This window comes from Siniperca chuatsi, linkage group LG6 (assembly GCF_020085105.1).
Source record: "Siniperca chuatsi isolate FFG_IHB_CAS linkage group LG6, ASM2008510v1, whole genome shotgun sequence".
Classification (NCBI taxonomy): domain Eukaryota; kingdom Metazoa; phylum Chordata; class Actinopteri; order Centrarchiformes; family Sinipercidae; genus Siniperca; species Siniperca chuatsi.
Window position 1 is genome coordinate 9,950,908 of NC_058047.1, and position 20,737 is coordinate 9,971,644.

General features: G+C 38.6%; 1 protein-coding gene across 1 annotated transcript; it reads right to left on the reverse strand.

Annotated features, from left to right (window-relative positions):
- Window positions 1-4,284: 4,284 nt before the first annotated feature.
- ushbp1 (Usher syndrome 1C binding protein 1) lies at window positions 4,285-19,883 on the reverse strand. Its single transcript, XM_044200166.1, has 14 exons — window positions 19,671-19,883; window positions 18,535-18,758; window positions 18,146-18,282; window positions 17,646-17,809; window positions 17,181-17,369; window positions 16,634-16,881; window positions 15,837-15,977; window positions 15,556-15,644; window positions 15,290-15,425; window positions 14,808-15,042; window positions 13,260-13,418; window positions 11,982-12,079; window positions 11,249-11,371; window positions 4,285-11,086 (listed from the first exon to the last, which is right to left on the reverse strand). Exons 1-14 carry the CDS (start codon window positions 19,674-19,676, stop codon window positions 10,921-10,923), a joined length of 2,115 nt encoding a protein of 704 aa, XP_044056101.1. The 5' UTR covers window positions 19,677-19,883; the 3' UTR covers window positions 4,285-10,920.
- Window positions 19,884-20,737: the final 854 nt, after the last annotated feature.

A 20,737-nucleotide genomic window follows, 5' to 3' on the forward strand; every position in this document is an offset into this window, starting at 1 on the left:
CATCTTTCCACACTTTCTGGAAATGTCACTTAAGTGCTGTAGATTTTTTTTCCATAAGAAAATATATCTCACTTTAGGAACATTTACATTTAGGTGAATAATGGCCGATGGTTAGATGAGAAGATTAAAACCACTCTCATGTTTGTGTGCTGAGTATGGAGCTAGAGCCAGGAAGAAATTTGCTTAGCAAAGCATTAAGACTGGAAGCAGGGGGAAACAGCTAGCCTGGCTACATCCAAAGTTAAAAAAAAACATGACCACCAGCACCTCTAAAGCTCACTTATTAACATTGTATCTTGTTTGTTTAATCTGTACTAAAACTCCAACACTTCTGGTGTTCACCAAGAAATAGTTTCAGCACATGTCCATGTAAAACAATTTATAGTAATTTTCGTCATTCCGTGTCTTTTTTCCATGGTTGTGTGTAGACTAAAGAGATACAACATGTTAATTAGTAAGCTTTAGTGGTGCTGGTAGTCCTATTTTTGAACTTTGGCAACGCCAAGCTTGCTATTTCCCCCATGCTCTTGTCTGTATGCTAAGCTAAGCTTTACATGCAACAAAGGTTCCCAGCCAAAATCAAACCAGAGACATGGCGGTTACATGGTACACTTCTTAGACCACTTAGCCATGAGGAAGTCCCGAGATGACTTTAAAAATAGTAAAAATAACTTTTACTTTTAAAGCAGCAGAACAACATTGACGACATATTATCATATTATGAAGTTGTTACTTTGAATGTGTTAGCAAACAGTTGCACATTCACATAGACACGGACTAACATAGGCACTCATTTGGAGTTGTGTATGTGACCTATTTACACAACTGTTATTAATAAAAACACGGGAGAATGGAACTTTACTGGTTGAATCCAAATGTAACACAACACATACAGATCAATACTTGCCTAATAGCATATGAAACGTTGTGTTACTAAAACATAAAGTAGTCCCTTATTATATATACGGTACAACTCTCCTATTAGCTTTGGTTTGGCCTTCACAATCTCGTTTCTTGTGCGAAATATCTGGCTCTTTAGCTGCTAAATGCTCAACTATGTTCACTAGTTATTCTCTAACTGTATCTGTCTGCTGTTTGGTGCTGAGCAGGTAGCGTACAGTGAGTTTATCAGAGACTTTTTTGAGGAAAACAGCTGTCTGCTGCAGCTGGAAACAAGGCTGACGAGCGATGACAGTGAACTTAAATAGTGTAGTTGTGGGCTGTAAAACCAAAACAATGAGCTGAAAGATGCTGAAACACTCAGTAGAGCTGAGGGGAACTGCAGGTTTGTCACTACAAGCAACACCTTTCACATTACCCATTTGACCCATTGTTAATATAAAAATAGTGCAGCTTTAAATTTTACCAGTATTGTAGTTGACTTGTACAGCAGAATGAATCATCACCAGGGCACACATCCTTGCTGTCTATAACATCACTGATAGTTCAACAGGCTCCTGTTGCAAATACTGACCTTCTGTGATGCTATTGTTCCAACTTATCACATAAAGTTTTGAATATTAAAATGCAGATTTCTTTATGGCTTTATGAGTACATGCAAAACATTTGGGTCACTTGTGTATAATTTATACACATTTTCCTTGATTTATATGGAACACCACAATGGTTATGATTTCTTTTATGCTTTGTTTTCTTGTTATCATGAAGAAAGCATAAAAATAACTACACCCATGACCTTCATATCTTTCAGCACATTCAACGCGACATGTGGTATCTCTGGAAATCTTGGATCTCGACTTGATTTTAAAATAAAACTCTTATGATTTGAGCTGTGATTGTGCAGACAATATAAGTTTGTAATGATGGGCCCATTGAAAGATCTGTGGTGTTGAAGAGGCTGTCAAACTAACATTACTTAAAAAATGATTTAGCTAAATGTTTTACTTTAGATGTAAAGTTATTACCATTGACAGGTTGTCAATATGTTGCCAGCGGCTAGCCCATTTGAAAGATGAACTTTCAGCATTAACCTAACGCTCTCCATAGCCACAACAATTTGATTATGTTTCCAATCCCCAACGTCAGTCTTTTGTAAGTCCAATCTGTTGCTCCCTGATTGTGCTCTCTGCTACGGAAGCAAATTAGGGTCATAAATATTTTGAGCTTGTGAAATGAGGTTCACAAATAATTTCATAGCCTGCAGTTGTATATCACCTTTTGTGTGCATGTGAAAAAAAATTGCATGCACGTATCTGAATGTGTGACTTTGTAAAAAAAGTTTTGCAGCTGTTGTAGTATTTTGTACATGTGTAAAAACGTATATGTGTATGTTAAATGAAAAATTTTGTGTATGTGTAATTAAGAAATGTGCAGGAATAACAGTGAGGTTTCACACAGTCTGAGAGACAGACACACAAATGTCCTATCTTTGTATGCGACACTGAAGTTACAAGCTACAAGCTGTGAGTTGCAAGCATGAATCATGAACTCACGCTCTGATCAGCATGATGACTTTGAATGAGAGCGTGAGTGTGCGACCTCCAGTCATTTGTTTGTACACGATCCTCTGGAGTCGGTACCTCACTAATCTTGGTGTGTGTTCCTGCCTTGTGCGTGTTCAAAGTTACATTGAGTGACAATAATGAGCAATAAATACATTATTATATTATAATAATAATACTTATGCCTGTCATATCATACCTTTGCATGTCTCCTCAGGTTGCTGTTATGGCTACTTGAAACTTGAATTTTTGGCTTTGCATTTGACAAGATGTCCACAAAGCTGCGAACAGCTCTCTCTATTAAGGAGTTCTGCTCCTGTGTGTTTGATTACTACTGTTACTTTTCTGTTCACTTGGTTTATTTTCCAGCTGACGTGAACATGTATGTACAAGTTGGATTGCAAACTGAACCTTCTCGACCTTTAGCTACCTACCTTCCTTTTCACATTAAATGCCTGCAGCATTATGTCTTGAAGCACCTGTTAAACAATAGCATTACTTTCCTTAATATTAACCTTACTTGTTCAGACGGCACAACAACAAATGTTAGCCAACACGCTGTAGCTAGCTAAGACATTAGCTAATATGCAAATTAAGTAACTCTGGGATGCATGCACAGCTGTCTTGACAGATGGACAAAGTAACCAGAACATGCTAGAACCTTTTGCCCCCTGATTGGACAGTTTGACTTCTTCTGATTGGATGGTCAATGGGAAACATGCTGATTGGCTAGTCAGCACAGGTGTTAAAATAGGGCCAAAATTCGTGCTTGCAATTAACAGCTTGTAGCTTGTAACTTCAGTGTTGCATACAAAGATAGGACATTTGTGTATCCGTCTCTCAGACTGTGTGAAACCTCACTGTTGAAAATATTCCTGCACATATTTTAATTACACATACACAAAATATTTCTACAGCTGCAAAACTTTTTTACAAAGTCACACATTCAGGTATGTGCATGCAATTTTTTTTACATGCACACAAAAGGTGATAGAACTGCAGGCTGTGAAATTATTTGTGAACATCATTTCGCAAGCTCATAATATTAAGGACCCTAATTTGCTTCCATATGCTACCGGCAAGACTTTGCCTATAGGTCAACTAAGGTGCTTAGGATTACAGAAAATTAACCTAATTGGTTCAGTGAAGGCGACTCAAATGCTTTAACAGGATTAGGACGAGGCCACTCCCCCTGCCATCTTTCCCCTCTAAACACTTTATTGCTGTAATCTACCGCTGACAAACTGACGAGCTAACTGACCTCTTTAGCTCATCTGCTCTGTTGTTGGTCTGGACACTGATCTGAGGTGTGTTCAGCTCAGACTAAAAAACATCACAATAGTGTTAAGCTTCATTCAGGTGAGAAATCAGGCCACCAAGTTCAGTACAGCAAACCAATGTTTTTTATGTTTTAGTTTATTTAGAACAACTCACATTAACTTTACAGTAAGGCATTAATGTGAGACTTTTCCAATGCTTACCATACTGTCCACCACATTTATATCAACAAGTGTAGACTAAATAATAGAAAGACCTGTTAGCACCATAAACAACATCCCCCAAAATGATCATACAGTTGAATCAACACCTTTCTAAACAACAAAAACTGAACATTATAACCTTCATGAAAGAAGGATGTATTGCTGGAGTGTTGTATTAGACTGCATTAGTTTTAGCTTGGTGTACCTGATGAACTGATAACTGAGTGTATTTGATATAGTTAATCCATCACAAAACAAAACAATCTGCACCTTGTAACTGCATAACCATATGATAAGAACACAACTTTGGCAATTGTAAAAAATCTCTTGCCTCTCTCAAGTAAGCGCCAAGTCTCTGCAAATTTATTTTCATACTGCAATCAATGGAAAGGAAAAAGGAAACCAGTGGCTGCATTTAAGATGGAAAAACATAAATTCCTCCGAAAAAGTTAGGGGTGCCCTGGTGGCCTTTATGGTGTTGAAAATGAACTGCAACAACCCCAGTTCAAGTCCGGCCTGGGACCTTTGTTGCATGTCATTCCCCATCTCTCTGTCTACCCTTCTTTCCTGTCATCTCTCTACTGTCAGACTCTATGACAAAGGTGTAAAATGTCAGCAGAAAGCTAAAAAGTACCCTTTACTTGAAAACCTTCAAAGAGTGGCATGGTCCTTTGAAGAAAACTACCTTTATTTTTATGTCACTGTACAGATGGGTGACAGTTTGATTCTAAAAAGTCCAAAAAGCGTTCACACATCCAGGGGCAGTGAGGGAAGTGGTGACACTCATTATTAGTGAAAGGTTAAAAGGACTCAGCCATGAAACTGAAGGACTACCGCACACTGAAGAAGGCTTTCTTTGTCCTACTTCGCAGTCTGATGCTACGAGCCTCTGGAACTCCACTGGAGGGATGAAACCATTCCTTCAAAAGATATTCTCTCATTTGGCTTTTGTTGATGGTGGTGGAGAGCACACATGTCAGTCAGAAATCTCCTGCAGGTGTTCAGTTGGGTTGAGATCTGGTGACTGTGAAGGCCATAGCATATTATTCACATCCAAATGCTTTCTTATATCTCCATGTGTTACCTTTCTCCATTGATTTATTCTGATTTTTCTTTAATTTGTTGCTAATTTGTATGGATTAATGAATTTGTTTTGTGTTATACCATTATTTAAAATGATCCATACCCACATGGGATAACATGACATATAATAATACCACATATACTTGATTCATACTCCAAAGAAAAACAAATCATTGCTGCAAACCACATGGTTCCTGAACCAAGGAACAGAAAGTAAAACATATTTTACACAGAAATACCACTGACTAGAAACACAATAACAAAACAATGGATCACAAACATATTTTTCTTAATAACTATCCAGTCTACAAATACAATATAAAATAATACACTTTCCCACTACATTCTTGTCAAAAACTATATAAGCCCTGTTTTCTTTAGAGTATTCATTCTGGCTTGTGGAGGGGCTACCTCATCCATTGTCACTTAGTTTTGTAATAGTGCTTGCTTATTCCAAATGAAAAATGTCTTTTCTTTATTTTAGTGTCTTCCAACAAAAATCATGATATAAAGAACAAAATAAAACAAAACCTTTCCATGTCATCTAGCCACATAGTTTACAGTCAGTGTAAACCTTTAAAATGTCGAGGTCTCAGGAACTACAAACAATTAGTTTATAGCTTGACACTCATTAATTGATCCAAGGATCCAGAATGAATTTCAGGCATCAAACAACTTCCTCAACCTGTAGACAAAGCAGGCATGCAATCCTTTAATAGGAGCTTTAGCATGAGAATCCCCATAACTGAACTCAGTTTCACCAGCAACAAGATTTCACCCTTTATCTGGTGGTTGTGGTGGTGAGGCGGCCTGTTGGTCTGAGCTGTTTGCTGTCATTATCTGAGGGGGGGAGGACAAAGCGGATGTGATTGGCCGTTTGATTGAGGTCAAAACTCTTTTGCACTTCTCTGTGCCAATAGCACCCCATCCTCCTGATCTCTCCATGAGCTGGTTGGTGTCCCAAAGCCAGGGACAGAGGTGTCAGGTCAGCATGGCAAAGTCCCCAGAGCACCGAACAGAGAATAGAGAGATATAGCGAGGAGGAGGAGATGAGTGGGGATATGTAGTGGTTGTGACAGGTGAGCTAATGGCTTTGAGAAAGAAAGGGCAGTGGGGATGAGGGTGCAGGCTGTGATCTCTTTATACAGCTTATAGAGGGACATCTTATTAAAATGAGGAACGGATGCAGAGAGTAAATGAGTTGACCTAAAACCCCTAGGTCACTGCCCCCTTCTTGTGGATGTATGTGTGTGATTGCATCCATCCCCCACACTGACTGACAGCCTCTGTTGTTGTTTAATAATGGTTTGAGTATTTTTCTCAGGCACTGAAAAACTCCCCTATCCACAGGCTCGAATGCTGGCTGTTACATGTGGGGGTAGAAATGTGCCTAGAAATGTGGATCTTAAATGTTACCAGATGAGTGTTACAACCTCTACACTGTCCAGACAATGACTGTGTAAATACAAAAATCTATCTGTTCTCATGTGCTTTGTTTGACTTTCTTATCTCACTTGTTCATTAGTGACCTTTTACAAAATGGTATTTCGAGGCATATTTCATCACACACCTATACCTACAATAATTTTATCATGAGCAAGATTAGATTAGACCTTTCACACTTTCATGTTGGATCAAGGTTAAAACAAGGCTTTATTAATTCAACAGAGAAATTTTGAAATATGTTTGAATAACATTTATTTAAAAGCTGTTAAAAACCTCCAGCAGTTCAATGAGTTCCAGTGGGGGCATGATACCAAGTGCACATACTCAATACTGTATTGTACAATTTCTAAGTGATAGTTTTTATTTGATAGTTTATACTTATACTCCACTACATTTCAGAAGGGAAATATTGTTCTTTTACACCAGTTCTCCACTGACATACTCCATACAAAATAGTTACTTTACAAATTTACATTTTACATACAAAACATACAAGGATCTTATTAAACATGATACATAGAGTAGTATATAGATTTTAGATTAAACTACCTAACAGTATATAAATTAGAATTTTAATGTAGTTCAATAATAGTGAGGATGAAAATGATAATATTATTGTCTGTTGTGCTGTTATATATATATATATATATATGTATATTATAGTTATTGGATTGACTGTAAAAATTATTCTGCCTGAATTTGTCAACCCCTGATGGTAATTTTATAACTTTATATCAACTCTATGTATTTGCTCTTTTATTGTGATTTTATTAGGAGTGCATTTGTTTGTTTGTTTGTTCTGTTTTTGTGGATACAATAAAAAATTATATAGCAAAAAAAAAACCCATATACAATAAATCTTATATCTTTAAACAAAAAACTAAATAAAAATTAGTTCAGCCTCAACCAGCTACAATAGCAAAATGCAACGTACACATTAATGGATCAATAATAATAATCCAATAAAATAAGATATAATAATACATCACTCACAGGGTTAATTTTTCTGCCCTGTGTATGTTTAGATTTGGTACTTTAAGTACATTTTGCTAATAATACTTATGTACTTTTCCCACAGTGTGGTGAGAGAATGAGAAGTAATAATATATACAAGTCCTGAGGCTGTAATACTGAGAGAGATGCAGAAGTGGAAAGTACGATTGCTCAAGTAATGTACTAAAGTACAATTTTGAGGTACTTGCATTTACTTGACTATTTCCATGCTATGCTACTTTATACTACTCTGTTACATTTCAGAGGCAAATATTATACTTTTCACTACATGTATAGTAATTAGTTACTTAGCATATTAGGATTTTACATAAAAAAATCATATGATGAGCTTATAAAATACAATTCACTGGTATAAATTAAACTACTTGACGATATATGAATTGGTCAAAATTAGCTCCATCTCAACCAACTACAACAGTAAAATGCAACATATGTATTGATGCATCAGTATTAATTAACAAAATTATATTGTAGTATATAATAAATCACTAACCAGATCCATTTTTGTAGAAAGACTACTTTTACTTTGATAATTTAAATACATTTTGCTGGTAATACTTCTGTACTTTTACGTAAGTAAGATTTTGAATGCAGGAGCATTTTTACATTGTTGTATTGTTACTTTTACTTAAGTAAAGGGTCTGAATACTTCTTCCACTTCTGTATATATGTACATATATTGAGCCATGCATGATAAAAATACCTTTTTCTTTCCATTGGACATTTTGGTGTAATGTGGCCTCTTCGATACAAGAGTCACCCAGAGGTTACAACAATCATGTCGTCTAAAAAACCTTTGATGAACTCAGAAGCTTAACATAGATCTTAGAGAGAGCGAACACAAAATAGAAGGATAATTGTATCATCTGCTCTAAAGGCAGCTATTACAACAACGGCGATGGTGACCTGGAGGTTTGGGGGGAGTGGCAAGGACAGGCCCTCTGCGGTGACCTCTGCTCGGGAAAGGGCAAGCTCAGGCAAGAGTCAGGGCGTCAGGGGCTCGCCACCTCGTCTGGCACGCTGAACCCTCCATTCACAAGCTAACACAACAGCCAGGCATCACTGTGACCCTGTGGGTGTGACACTCAACCTTTGCCTTAACCTCCTGACCGCCGGTCACAGCTGCAGCTGACTGGCTTGGGTAGGTCAGGGCTCAGGGTCGGCTGGAAGGGGGAGAGGGCGTAGAGATGATTGAGAGATGAGTGAGGAGAGAATATGGAGGGAGAGGAAATGAAGGTTAAAGGTAGGAAAATTTAGGTATGAGTGAGAGGTAAAGAGCAAAGGATGAAGAGAAGGTAAGAGTAAGCTGGGTTTTTAAAGGGTCGGTTCACCCAAATTATAATGAAAATATATTTTCTCAATACCTACAGTTGTATCTGTCTGTACAGATAGTTTTTATTTGTACAGGTTTTGAAATATCCGTCTTTGGGACTTCTACCTCCATATACTGAATAATACAATCAAGTTGAAAGGAATTTTTATATTTGTTGTGCTCACAGCATATAAAGGATAAGGCTGGCATTATTTAATATTCTTCCCACTGGCAACAAATCCAATGAAATGACCAAAACCAAAATGTGTTAATGTCTCAATATTAATAATCAATTAAAATACTGTATTATCAATTAACTGTTTAAATATGTAATAACTGGAAATAAGAAAGTATATGTATATATGAGTTCTCCTTGACAATGTTTTGTTCTATATCATGTTTTATTTGTACTACTGTCACATTTTGTTGTTTCCAGATTTGAGAAAAATAATTATTTTAAAAGTGTGTTTTATGCAAATGACCCACTTTCCCCCAATTTCTGTCCAAAATATTTCCTTTAAAGGGGAACTGCACATATTTTGCACTCAAATAAAAACACCTTTTGAGTTCTAGATAATACTTACAGCAGTAGAATGGTGTATGTGGGATTGACTCAAAATAAGTGCCCATGTTCATCGTGATGAAAGAAGATGTCACCTAGTATCTGAGAAATCTTAAACTATTTGCATGGCTACTAGAAATAAGTATGAAAATGTTTTCAGTGTAATTAGGGTAAACTGACAGTTTAAGAGAAGTGGACATAGTGAAAGGCAGAGAGAGAGAGAGAGAGAGAGAGAGAGAGAGAACCATGAAAGTGCTAGAAGACAAATGGGCTGGCCGTACATTTTGTGTGCACATCATGTGTGCCATTGTCCTGGCCCCCCTCCCCCTTCTCGGAGCTTTGTCGGGACAGCACGGTCGGCCGGGAGTGGCTTTATAGAGTTAAATTGTACGAGAAAAAGGACATGTGCGCTCTCGGGTTCAGTTCTTGAGTCAGCCTAACACATTCATGACTACATGACAGCTGTTTCTCTGGCATGTGTCTTGTGATGCGTGAGTCCTGTTAGACCTGTAATGCTTTGGAATCCTGTTCAGTTTATTGGTAACTCTCACAAGGTTTGAAAAGGCAGAGCAGGCTGTGCTTTCCATGCTCTACGGCCCTAAATACTTATTTACTTCTCAAGAGCTAATGACAGACTGCTGTAGTTGTCATTGATGGGTTGAAAGATAAATAGATAGATAAATATCTCTTTACAAGGATAGAAAGTAAATAAAGTAAGTACAACTATATTTTCTTAACATATCTTATTAACAAGACTAACAGTCAGCCATGCTAGTAGCTCTGCGTAGGCTAGTAGACTGTACTTTGGCAGAGCGGTGCTTTGAGATAAATGCTAATGTCGGCATGCTAACATGCTCACAATGACAATGCTAACATGTTGATATTAAGCAGGTATAATGTTTACCATGTTCACCATTTTAGTTTAGCATTTTGGCATACTAACATTTGCTAATTAGCACTAAACACTAAATGTTATTAGTTTAGCAGGAAATTGGTAAAATAAATAATAATAATAAGTAATAATCAACCAAAGAACTGGACAAACTGAGTTTGACCTGATGATGACACCAGATGAAAAGTCAGGGGATCTACAAAGTTATTACAGTTCATCCTGAGTAGGACATGAGTGTATGTACCAAATTTCATGGCAATCCATCTAATATTTGTTGGGACATTTCACTCAAAGCCACAAATGTCAACCTCATGGTGGCGCTAGAGGAAAAATCAGGGGATCACCAAAGTCATTAGGATCTATCCTCTGGGCGCAATGTATATCTGTACTAAATTTCACAACAATCCAGACAACAGTTGTTGAGGTATTTCAGTCTCGACCGAAGTGGTGGCCTGACCAGCCAACCGACCGACATTACCATCCATATAGTTAAGCTCCGAGCATGGCTTTAAAATGTAATTCTGCAGTGATGAAACTTTAATCTGTGTGGTGCAATAACTTCACAAATAAAAAAAAACACATGAGTGACTTGAATTCAGCAGGGCTGTACATTGTAGTTGATGTGGCAAAATTAAGAAGACTGATTATCTGATTGAAGGATCACAGGATCACAGAACAGTCTCTTCCCTCCTCCACTCCAAGGCCTCCCCTGCAGCTTTCGGTGCTCCACTCTGGTGGTGGTGACTCTCCGTCATGGCTGCCACTTTCTGCTCCAGCCTCCACACCTGCTCCCGGTACTTCCTGCGAATCTGCCGGTACGAACTCAAGGCTTTACTGGAATGGAAGAAACCCACCAAGATACGATTTACTACACTCACATTAACACTGACACTACAAAACTACTACTTTTTTAGCTTTGATTGTAGATGTAGAAAGATGATGATGAACAAAGACAAAAACACGCAGTCTATTAAATACCTTTGTTGTGATGCTTACCTGTGAGCTTGTGTGAGCCGAGCAATCTGCTCTCCGTTGTCCCTTCTGTGGGAGGTGCTATCTGACAGAGCTGTGTTTAGGGAGTCATGGACTAAAGCCAGTCTCTTCTTTAGGGCTTGTTCCCTGAAAACAAAAGTAAGATCAGAAGAAACAGAAGGGAGAGCATCATCTTAGTCTGTTCATTATGCTTTACAAAAACCATATAAAATCTATGTAAAGAATCATAAATGTCTGTGTGATATGTCCTTCACTTGAATGTGATGTGAAGTCTGAATGGCGGAGGTTTATTTAGAAGTATTCAAAAGGATGCTCTCTAAAGCACCTGATGGAAAGACCTAGAAGCCCTTTATGTCCAAAGCCTGCATTTCTGCTGATAGTGTTCCTAAGCAACAGATAAAACCAGGCAACAGATGTCTGAATGATTCATCTTCTGCACTGACTACATTCATCAGGTACATTTTTTTTAAAAATCTGTGAATACCGAGATTTCTCCAAGTGACATTAGATTAATTGATTTGCCAGGTTTTACTTGTTAAGACACTTTAAAAAGTGTCACAGGCTAATATAGAAATGTATTACAGGTAAGCCTTGTAATAGGTGCTTACTGATACTATTTTATAGTAAGGGGGTATGCTTTTTGTCATGCATGGGCCAGACAAAATCTGCCCCTAATTTTTGCAGTGTTAGTGCCATGCTTTAAACATTGGACTAGAGAGAAATGACATTGTCTCACCTTTGCAGAACGGCCTGCAGCTCTTTCAGAATGGGTCTGGTTCGAGACCTAGCGATGTCCCCATCACTACCCAGTTGAGCTGCATTTTCACAGCGCCTCTGAAACATGACGTTCAATTAAGATTATCTTTAAAGCTCAGAAATCCCTTCCCATTCGATTTTGTGTTACATGGTATACACAGTTATCTAAAGCAGTGGTTAAGACGGTGTAGTCCCTTATTCGTCCAGGAGTGTTCTATTGTAGAAAAGGTTTCAGTCATAGTCATCTGGACACTGTTTTCAGAATCAAGACGTTTCGGCTCCCATCCGGAAGTCATTCTGGAATGACGAGAATGACTACGACTGAAACCTTTTCTACGATAAAGCAGTGGTTCCCAACCTTTTTAGCTTGTGACCACCTGAAGCAAAGCGATGTTGCTCACGACCCTTTGTCACAGTGTTGTGAGCAGGTCAACTTGATATTTCCCCACACAGATTGTTTCATTTGAATTACTTTTAAAGGCCTGAAGGAGTAAAAGTATCCAATACGTTACAATAAAAAAGCAGAAGATTAAAGAAAAGTTAGAAAAAATCTACTGTTGTGGATCAGAAATGTGTTTTTTTTTTCTAATTTCACATTTTGTTAAACACCTTGCAACCCCTCAGATTTATATATCTTTGTGGGGACCCGGCCCCTAGGTTGGGAACCACTGATCTAAAGGTGTAAACAGTGCAGGACAGAATAACATTTATTGTGCTGCTAGAAGACATTGCGATTTTGGTTGAAATAGTTAACAGGATAAAGTTTGTAAGGTCCAAGGGATGCTTGGTCTGACCATGTGCATCTAGATAAATCTATATTTCTTTTAAACCATTAAAAAGAAATATTGAAAAAGAAAAGAAGCCAATGTTAGAGGACAGTTTTAGCCTTTAAGGCGCAACAGTCTGTGCTGCCATTGTTTCTGAAGCCTTTTGTCTAAAGTAATAGACAGAAAGCTGTGTTAAGCTAAAGTAGCTGTTCAGTTCTTTCTCATTTGACAATGACAGAGGTGTGTGGCATGAATCTGCTTCAGCGACAGGACAGCCCAGCAGAAGACCTTGTAGAACCAAAATATCCCTCTTGGCCTGGAGGGATTCTGCTTTGGTAGATGTGTGATTTCCCATGTGGGACACCCAGATTTGAATCGGGTCTGCCACAATAGACCAACGTCCTGCTCCCTCTTGCTCATTTCACCTTGACTTTTTATTATTTGAAAATTTAAAAAAAAGTCTCTGTTGCTGCTGTAGGAGTCTGTCCTACCTGTTGTTCGGTCTTACGATCCTCCAGCTCCTCTCTGAGGCTTTCTGGAACAAAAGCTCCAACTGCTTCCTGGGCCTTCTGGGCCATTAAACTCCACTCCAGACACCTCAGCTCTTTCTCCTTGAGGCGGATTAGAGAGCGCAGATCTGACATCTCCTCCTGAACATAAACAGTTAAATCATTTATCACAGTATATAAAGAGCTGAACGCAGATACGGCATAGTAAAGTATAGCTGTGGTGGAAGACTTTCCACATCATTGCCATAAGCACAAGATGTAGACATTTTATCACAACTAGCAGGTTTTTACCTCCATTGTTGATACTGTTGTGGGATAAAGCATCTATGTGTGTGTAGAATTTTTGTATGATTGTCAGAAATGTTTTAAGTCTTGTATTGGTCTCCCCAAGTTTTTAATAATATATGTAAATTCATGGATTTCTGTCTTGTGTTGTTGGTGTTGTTTGTTCGTAGTGCTGTATGATTTTAGTCACTCCCTGGTTCACTCATTCACTTCTCCCTAATAGAATGAGTAGTTCAATCAATAGTGAGCCCAGTCGTAACAAGTCAGGTGTTGAAGGAGTAGTTTGATATTTTGAGAAATATGCTTATTCGCTTTCTTGCCGAGAGTTAGATGAGAAGATTAATGCCACTCTCATATCTGTCTGTTAAATGTGAAGATTCAGCCAGACGCTGGTTATCTTAGCTTAGCATAAAGACTGGAAACAGGAGGAAACAGCGAGCCTGGCTCTGTCCAAAGGTAAAAAATTCCACTTACCAGCACCTTTAAAGCTCTCTAATTAACACGTTATATCTCGTTTGTTTGAGCAATACAGGTGTGAAACCAAAAACAGCAAGTTGTGGTTTTGTGGGGTGTTATATGTGAGACTATTTCTGGGCCAGAAGAAGCAATTCCTGGAGTCTTGCTGGTTGACTGGCAATCTCATGATGACAACAAGGACTCCAGGAAAGTTTTTAAGATTTCTTCTTTTGGCATTTTCACTTTTACTGGACGGGACAGTATAGAGTCAGACAGGAAACAAAGGGAGAGAGAGAGGGTTATGACGTGCGATTAAGAGTCCCTCAGCTGGAATCAAACTGTGGATAATGGGTTTATGTTGTATGCGCCTTAACAATTCGACTATCAGGATACCCACACTTCGGTTTTTAAACAATTTAAACTAACCAGTTATAACATGTTAATTAGTGAGCTTTAGAGGTGCTGATAGGTGGATTTTGTTACCTTTAGACAGAGCCAGGCTTGCTGTTTCCCTGTTTCTGGTCTTCATATTTAAAATGTTGTAAAGTATTCCTTTAATTAATGCTTTACCAGTTTACCAGCAATGTCCTGTACACATACTGTATGTACACTCCAAACACTGTGTTTTGGCATTGTGAGCTGTTATGTATTACAATAGAGATATAAATATATAGAGAACTATGACATTAGGACAAAAGCATCATCTCTTTGCATGGAAGGTTTATGCTACTTTTTTCTGTTGTCTTTATTATCTGGACGTTATCATAAATTAAGGCCCACAGCTCCTACCCTGACAGAGATGAGTTCATAGAAGAGGGAAGCCTTCTCTTTCTTGGTATCAGGAGGTTTTGCATAATCTTTAGTCACATGTCCCCCTCTTGATCCAGCCAGGTGACCAGTTTCGGCATTAATTTTGCCCTCAACTCCTGAGCTCGGCTTAGGTAGACAAATGGCTGCCCGGTCCCTCTTCAGGCGCTCAATTTGCTGACGGAGAACAGCCTCTCGCTCCACTAGCTCATATCTCCTGTGGGGTTACAGGTAGTGAATTATTTTCACGCTTCATTGAGTGACAGCTTTTGAAATATTTAGTCAATAGCATGTAGATATTTGGTGGTGAGACAGAATGATATATGCAATATTTGAACTTTTATCCTTTCTATTTGCAATTTCAGTCTGTCAATCTGATCTACAGTCATCACTGACACATATTTCGCTGTCCACCCACTCCTATTACTGTGCTTGAATGTACAAAGAGTACTTTAAAACGTCACCTCTGCCCTGCATGACTCTGTGTTTCCGTCTCCTCTGTGACCCCTGCTGTTGAGAAGGAGGTGGATAGCTCTTCAGTTCCCATTTTCCTGAGCTGAGCTGATGGACTGTCAGGCTGCTGCCTGTCACTGACTGCCTCTGATGGGAGGAAAAACTGTGAGCCTGACTGTGTATTTGTGTGTGTGTGAATGCCATGCATAGCTACTGTATATGTAAGTGAATGCATGCAGTGAGTTGTAAGCAGTATTAAAACATGGTATTCAAACACCTGCTGAGTCTGTCTGCAGAGGAATGCTTTGCTGCTTCTTGGCGTCATAAAGTGACAGCAGCTCGCTGTAGGCCTCTTCACACTCCTCACTGTCAATCACAACCACAAAGACAAAATACGACCCCACTAGATGAGAAGAACCTACATTAATACTGTTAGATTGCTGACTTGTGCACATTCATTATTTTGACACACATCAAAGAACGTTACTGACAAAGATTATGCATATGTGTGCAGACAGGACTTTGTACTTGTGTGTCAGGTGTGATTTATGTGTGTACCAGTATCTGAGAGCCATCTGCAGGGCAGAGCAGTCAGCCTCAAGTCTGTTGAGTGTAATGCTGATCTGTTCTGACTCTCCCTTCCTTCGCTCCAGAGCTGCAGTCAGCCGTTCATTTCTGGCCCTCAGCCTCTCAATGCACCTGGGATAATGAGGGAGAAGAGGAAGAGGGTTAACAGCAAAAACTGGAGGGAACACCTTTGTTTTATAAAGAGTTTTAATTATACAAATAGGAAAGCTTCTATGGATGAATAAACAGTTTTACTGTATTGGTTGAGTTAAGCCTCCACCAAATAATCTGCCAAATAATTACTGGTTTATAGCTATTCAGATAATCAATGTAACCATGCCAACTTACCTACATTAGTTATCTTGCCTACCTGCTCTTCAAAGGTCAAAGTAGCGATTAAATATACTCAGCCAGAGGACCTGTTGTATCTGCATAATTCACAATCCTGTTCATATGCTCTACACAGTGTGAGTGTCTTGTCTGCACCTTTGTCTTTGTCTTGGTATAAATGGAATAAAATAGGTCAATATACCAATATAGAGTCAATATGCCTGTTCAGTATCTCAGGTTAACTTTTCAGTTATAAAAATACAGTTTTTAAAAATCTCGAGCTAGTCATGCAAGAACACCTGTATACAGATGATGAGTCAGTAACAAAGAAACCGAAATCAGCTCCTATACACTGTCTTTATGGCTTATTTACAATCTGTAATGCCTAAAAAAGGTTACTTGACCAGAACATAGCTTTTTGTTACTTTGAAACATCCTGAGCTGCTCCTCAGACTTACCTGTTCAGTCGATCTGTCTCAGACTCCAGGCTGATGGGGCTAGGACAAGAACTGCAAGAGTTAACAGAGCCCAGTGGAGAACCATCCCCACCCACAGACAGAGGTGTTACAGCTCTGGCTGTTCTTCTGTGGAATAAAGGCGAACCAGGGAAGGGAGGAGAGGCCCAGTCTGGACTGAGAGCTCCAGAAGTGGGCCGGTAGGAAGGAGAGCGACTGTCTGACCTCCAGTCCTTATGGAGACAAACCAGCTGAAAGATAAGAGAAGGCGTGCTAGTTTATCTCCATGTTCTGATAACATGCAGAATCAACCACATTGGTATGTATTTCTAGCATCACTATGATCAGACCTCATAGCCACCAATAAACACAGGTCGTTCATACTGAATTATTATAAACTCTCGCCATTAGTTGTTGTCACCAAGACATCTCAGAAGGAGTTTTCTTCTTGAAATTTACTCACACTTCTTAAATTGATTCTTGTTTTTGTCATTTTTATATTTCACTTTACCCTTGTCATGAACAACACTGATAGCAGAGCATTTCCCACCTTGTTCTTCTCCTCGTCCAACTGGCTGATGGCGCTTTGTGCTCTTTCCAGCTCCTTCCGGTGACTCTGCAAGGTGCTTCTGAGAGCAGAGTCACACTTCTCCAGATCCAGGATGTCTTCCTGAGACTGGTCCTTTGGCAGGCCTGATGGGCATGAAATCCCAAACTCTCTTTCCATGTCCTCTAATATCTGCAACCAGTGAGCCAAAATCACTTAAGGGGCTGATGGGAGTCTAAAGATAGCCTGAGCAATGACATATTTTTCTCCTAAATTATAACTCAGACAGACACAGCAATGCTTGGTCTCTCTATGACATTTTTGGAATTTATAGTATTATCAAGTTAGTTTTGCGAAATTTGTCAGTAAATTTGACCTAACGTTACTTTTTGTTGGAATTGGAATTTGCAGCCTTAATGAGAAAAATTAACATCAAAGAATCATGAGAATTTGTTACCATTTTAATACCTGAGTGGCCTTAACACAGCTCTCCTGGGCTGCTCTCAGATGCTCTTTGTGCTTGTCCTGGTCAGAAGCTGTGATGGGGGCTGCCCAGGACCTTTTACAGCTGATGGAGTCCTCCACTGATGATAAAACCTCCTGGAGTTTAGTCCACACTACCCCACTGCCTCCTAGTGGAAGAAAAGTAGAGGTACAATTAATCATGTTAGATGAAGTTTTGTCTTCTACCAGACTAGAATAGCCCCTCTCTATGAATGAAAAAACATGGATATGGTAATAGATATAAAAGTTTCTTTTAACCTTTTTAGCTTACTGTGTTTGTATTGCTTGCTTCTCCTCTTTTGCAGAATAAATATTTTAAATAATACATCAGTTGTTCTTTTGGACACAACATTTCTTGTCCGGCCTAGTTGGAGTAAAGATCGCCTACATACAGTACAGGTGCACAGCATCTAAAAGATGCGTTCTACTAAATATAGGCAAAGTTATTCTGTGTCAGTGCCAACCTCGGCCAGTCATTGGAGGTTTAGATGTGGCAACAGAGGCAGTGTTCCTCTCTGGGCTGCTTCTTGCCAGCCTGTGGGACAGCAGGTCTGGAACCAGAGGCCTGGATGGTCGTGGTGGTCTCAGGTCCCCTTGTTCACTGCAGAATACCAGTAGCATTTTTGCTAGTAAGTTCCACTGTGTTTATTTTGAGACAAGCTATAAGCAGACCATCAAGCAATCATTTATTGTTGGGAAAATATGTAAGAACAAACACAAACATGGTTCCACCAAAATTTGGGATGAACCCAAATCCATTCATTCAGATCCATTTTATGGCTCATATCAGTGCCACAGTTTCAAAAATCACACAGGCAAATCCACATCTAATTGCTCTTTTCACTAACGTTACCTTGGTGCCTTTAATGACCCCATTTTCTTGTTCAGTTCAGCAATGATGCTGAGCAGCGTGCCCACTTCAGCCTCACACTGAGCCAGTTCTGCTGGTGAAGGCTCGAGATTTGCTGTGGGGTCAGAATCCTCAGGGTCAAGGGTCATATGGTCGATCAGGGTCATCACCTCCCCATCACACCCTGACCCAGTATCCAGGCTGTCACATCTGACCAGGCTGGAATCCTGCAGAAACAGGAAGTTGTATTTGGATTGTAAGAAAATAACTTGGTGGGCCTTATTTGAGTCATTATTTTAATTTTTTTTTACTGGATATTAAAGCAAATTTCTTCTTTTTTCCCTTCAGTTCTATTCATGTGTATAATTATAACACACATAACATGTATGTTCTTGCTGCCTGTGAATAATCATCCTCCAGTGAAGAGTGGCTCATAATTAACTTAGCAAAATAATCCCTCAGTATGCATCCACATTAAAAATCTGTTATGTTCTTGAACCAGACATTGTTGCCGCACTATTTAGCGGCTATTGTTTTAAGCAGCGGAAAAGGAGGAAACTCAAACATCCTGAGATCCAACTTCCTGCCTAGCAAATATTTGTGGACCAAACCATCTTTTGTTGTGCTCAAAGAATGTTGGCTAAAGGCCTAAAACATTAAATTAGAACAAAGTGTTTCTCTTTTCTTTACATATGATGCCTGCCAATATGTCAAAATGATACAATTTGCAATGCTTATCTTTGAATCACATGAATTTTAACATATATTGTGCAGGCAATAGTTGGTGACATACTTTAAATTCCTTATCCAGCCGGTAATACATCCACTTTACCCACCTATTACTATTCAGTCACAGAAAGGCTAGCAAGCATGCACTGGGCAATAAGGTCATAAGGTCACCAGACAAACACTCACATTTACAATTTCTGGCAATTTAGAGTCTCAAATTCACCTGAGTATTTGAATGTGGGAAGGACACCACTCATGTGATGCATATATATAATGCATTGATACCACTCAGTCAGCAATATTACTCATTAAACATTCTGCGCCGAATTCACAATAGTCAGATCAGGTTTCATGTCAATGCAAGATGCTGTAATTTTGTATAATCATTCAGTTTGTACCTCCATACTTACCTCCATACTTCTTGATCCTGATGTGTGCAGCAGTGATTTAGTTCCTGTTGTGGTCGTTCACTGCCTACAATTAAACATTTGACAAAATGAGACCATGTTTTCTTCAGTCCTGCTGTTTTGTGTCAGCATATTTTCCAATAGTTAGTCAGCCACTACTGCAGTCTGCTCTCTGCATGTCTGCCAAACAGTGTTTAGTGTGATGAATGAAGTAAGTGGAAAACACTCAGAAAGTCATCCCCACCCATTCCCCGTCACCTTGTGTCCTTTCCTGTTTTGTCCACAGTTAGTTTCCATGCCTAGTACAAGTACTAATGTACTAAAAATACTGAAATTACAAGTAAAAGTCCTGCATTGAACATTTTACTTAAGCAGAAGTATGTACGTATAATCAGGAAAATATACTTAAAGTATTAAAAGTAAAAGTACTCAATGCAGAAAAATGGCGACCAGATATCACCATATCACCAGATTATTATTACTCATGTTGTAGTTGGTTGAGTTGGAGTTATTTTTTAACTATTTTGTAAAGGCATGCAACTAATGATTATTTTCATTATGGATTAATCTGCTGATTATTTTCTCAATTAATCTATTGATTGATTGTTTGGTTTGTAAAAATTCAGAGTAGCAGTAAATCCTCACAATTAAGAAGCTGGAACCATGAAATGACGTAAACAATTATCAGTTGCTAATAAATTTTCTGATGAATTGACAAATTGATTAAGCAACTAATCGTTTCAGCTGTGCTTGTTAAACTGTTGGGTAGTTTAATTTATAACAAAACATCATATTTTTTTATTTTAAGCTCTTCAAATGTTTTTATACAAAAATCTTGATTTGTAAAGTAACTAGTAACTATAGTAACTATGTAAGTTCAGTACTTGTAAATGTTCTTAGTTACATTCTGTAGCTACTCAGCAAAACACTGATAGAAGTATTTACTATGATGTTAGAAAAATACATAAAGTTACAATGAATTTGGACCATGACACTGACTTAATAGATGTGTTAAAGTGTTATGGTTTTCTATGTCTCTGTTTACGGCAAAGAGTATTAGTATTAATTTA

Excerpts from the sequence above, each read along its gene's own strand:
- ushbp1 (XM_044200166.1), bottom strand. Across the intron at positions 18,283-18,534 it reads GGGTCATTAAAGGCACCAAG|TGAACAAGGGGACCTGAGAC; the intron begins GTAACGTTAGTG and ends GGTATTCTGCAG. Across the intron at positions 16,882-17,180 it reads TGGACGAGGAGAAGAACAAG|CTGGTTTGTCTCCATAAGGA; the intron begins GTGGGAAATGCT and ends CTTATCTTTCAG.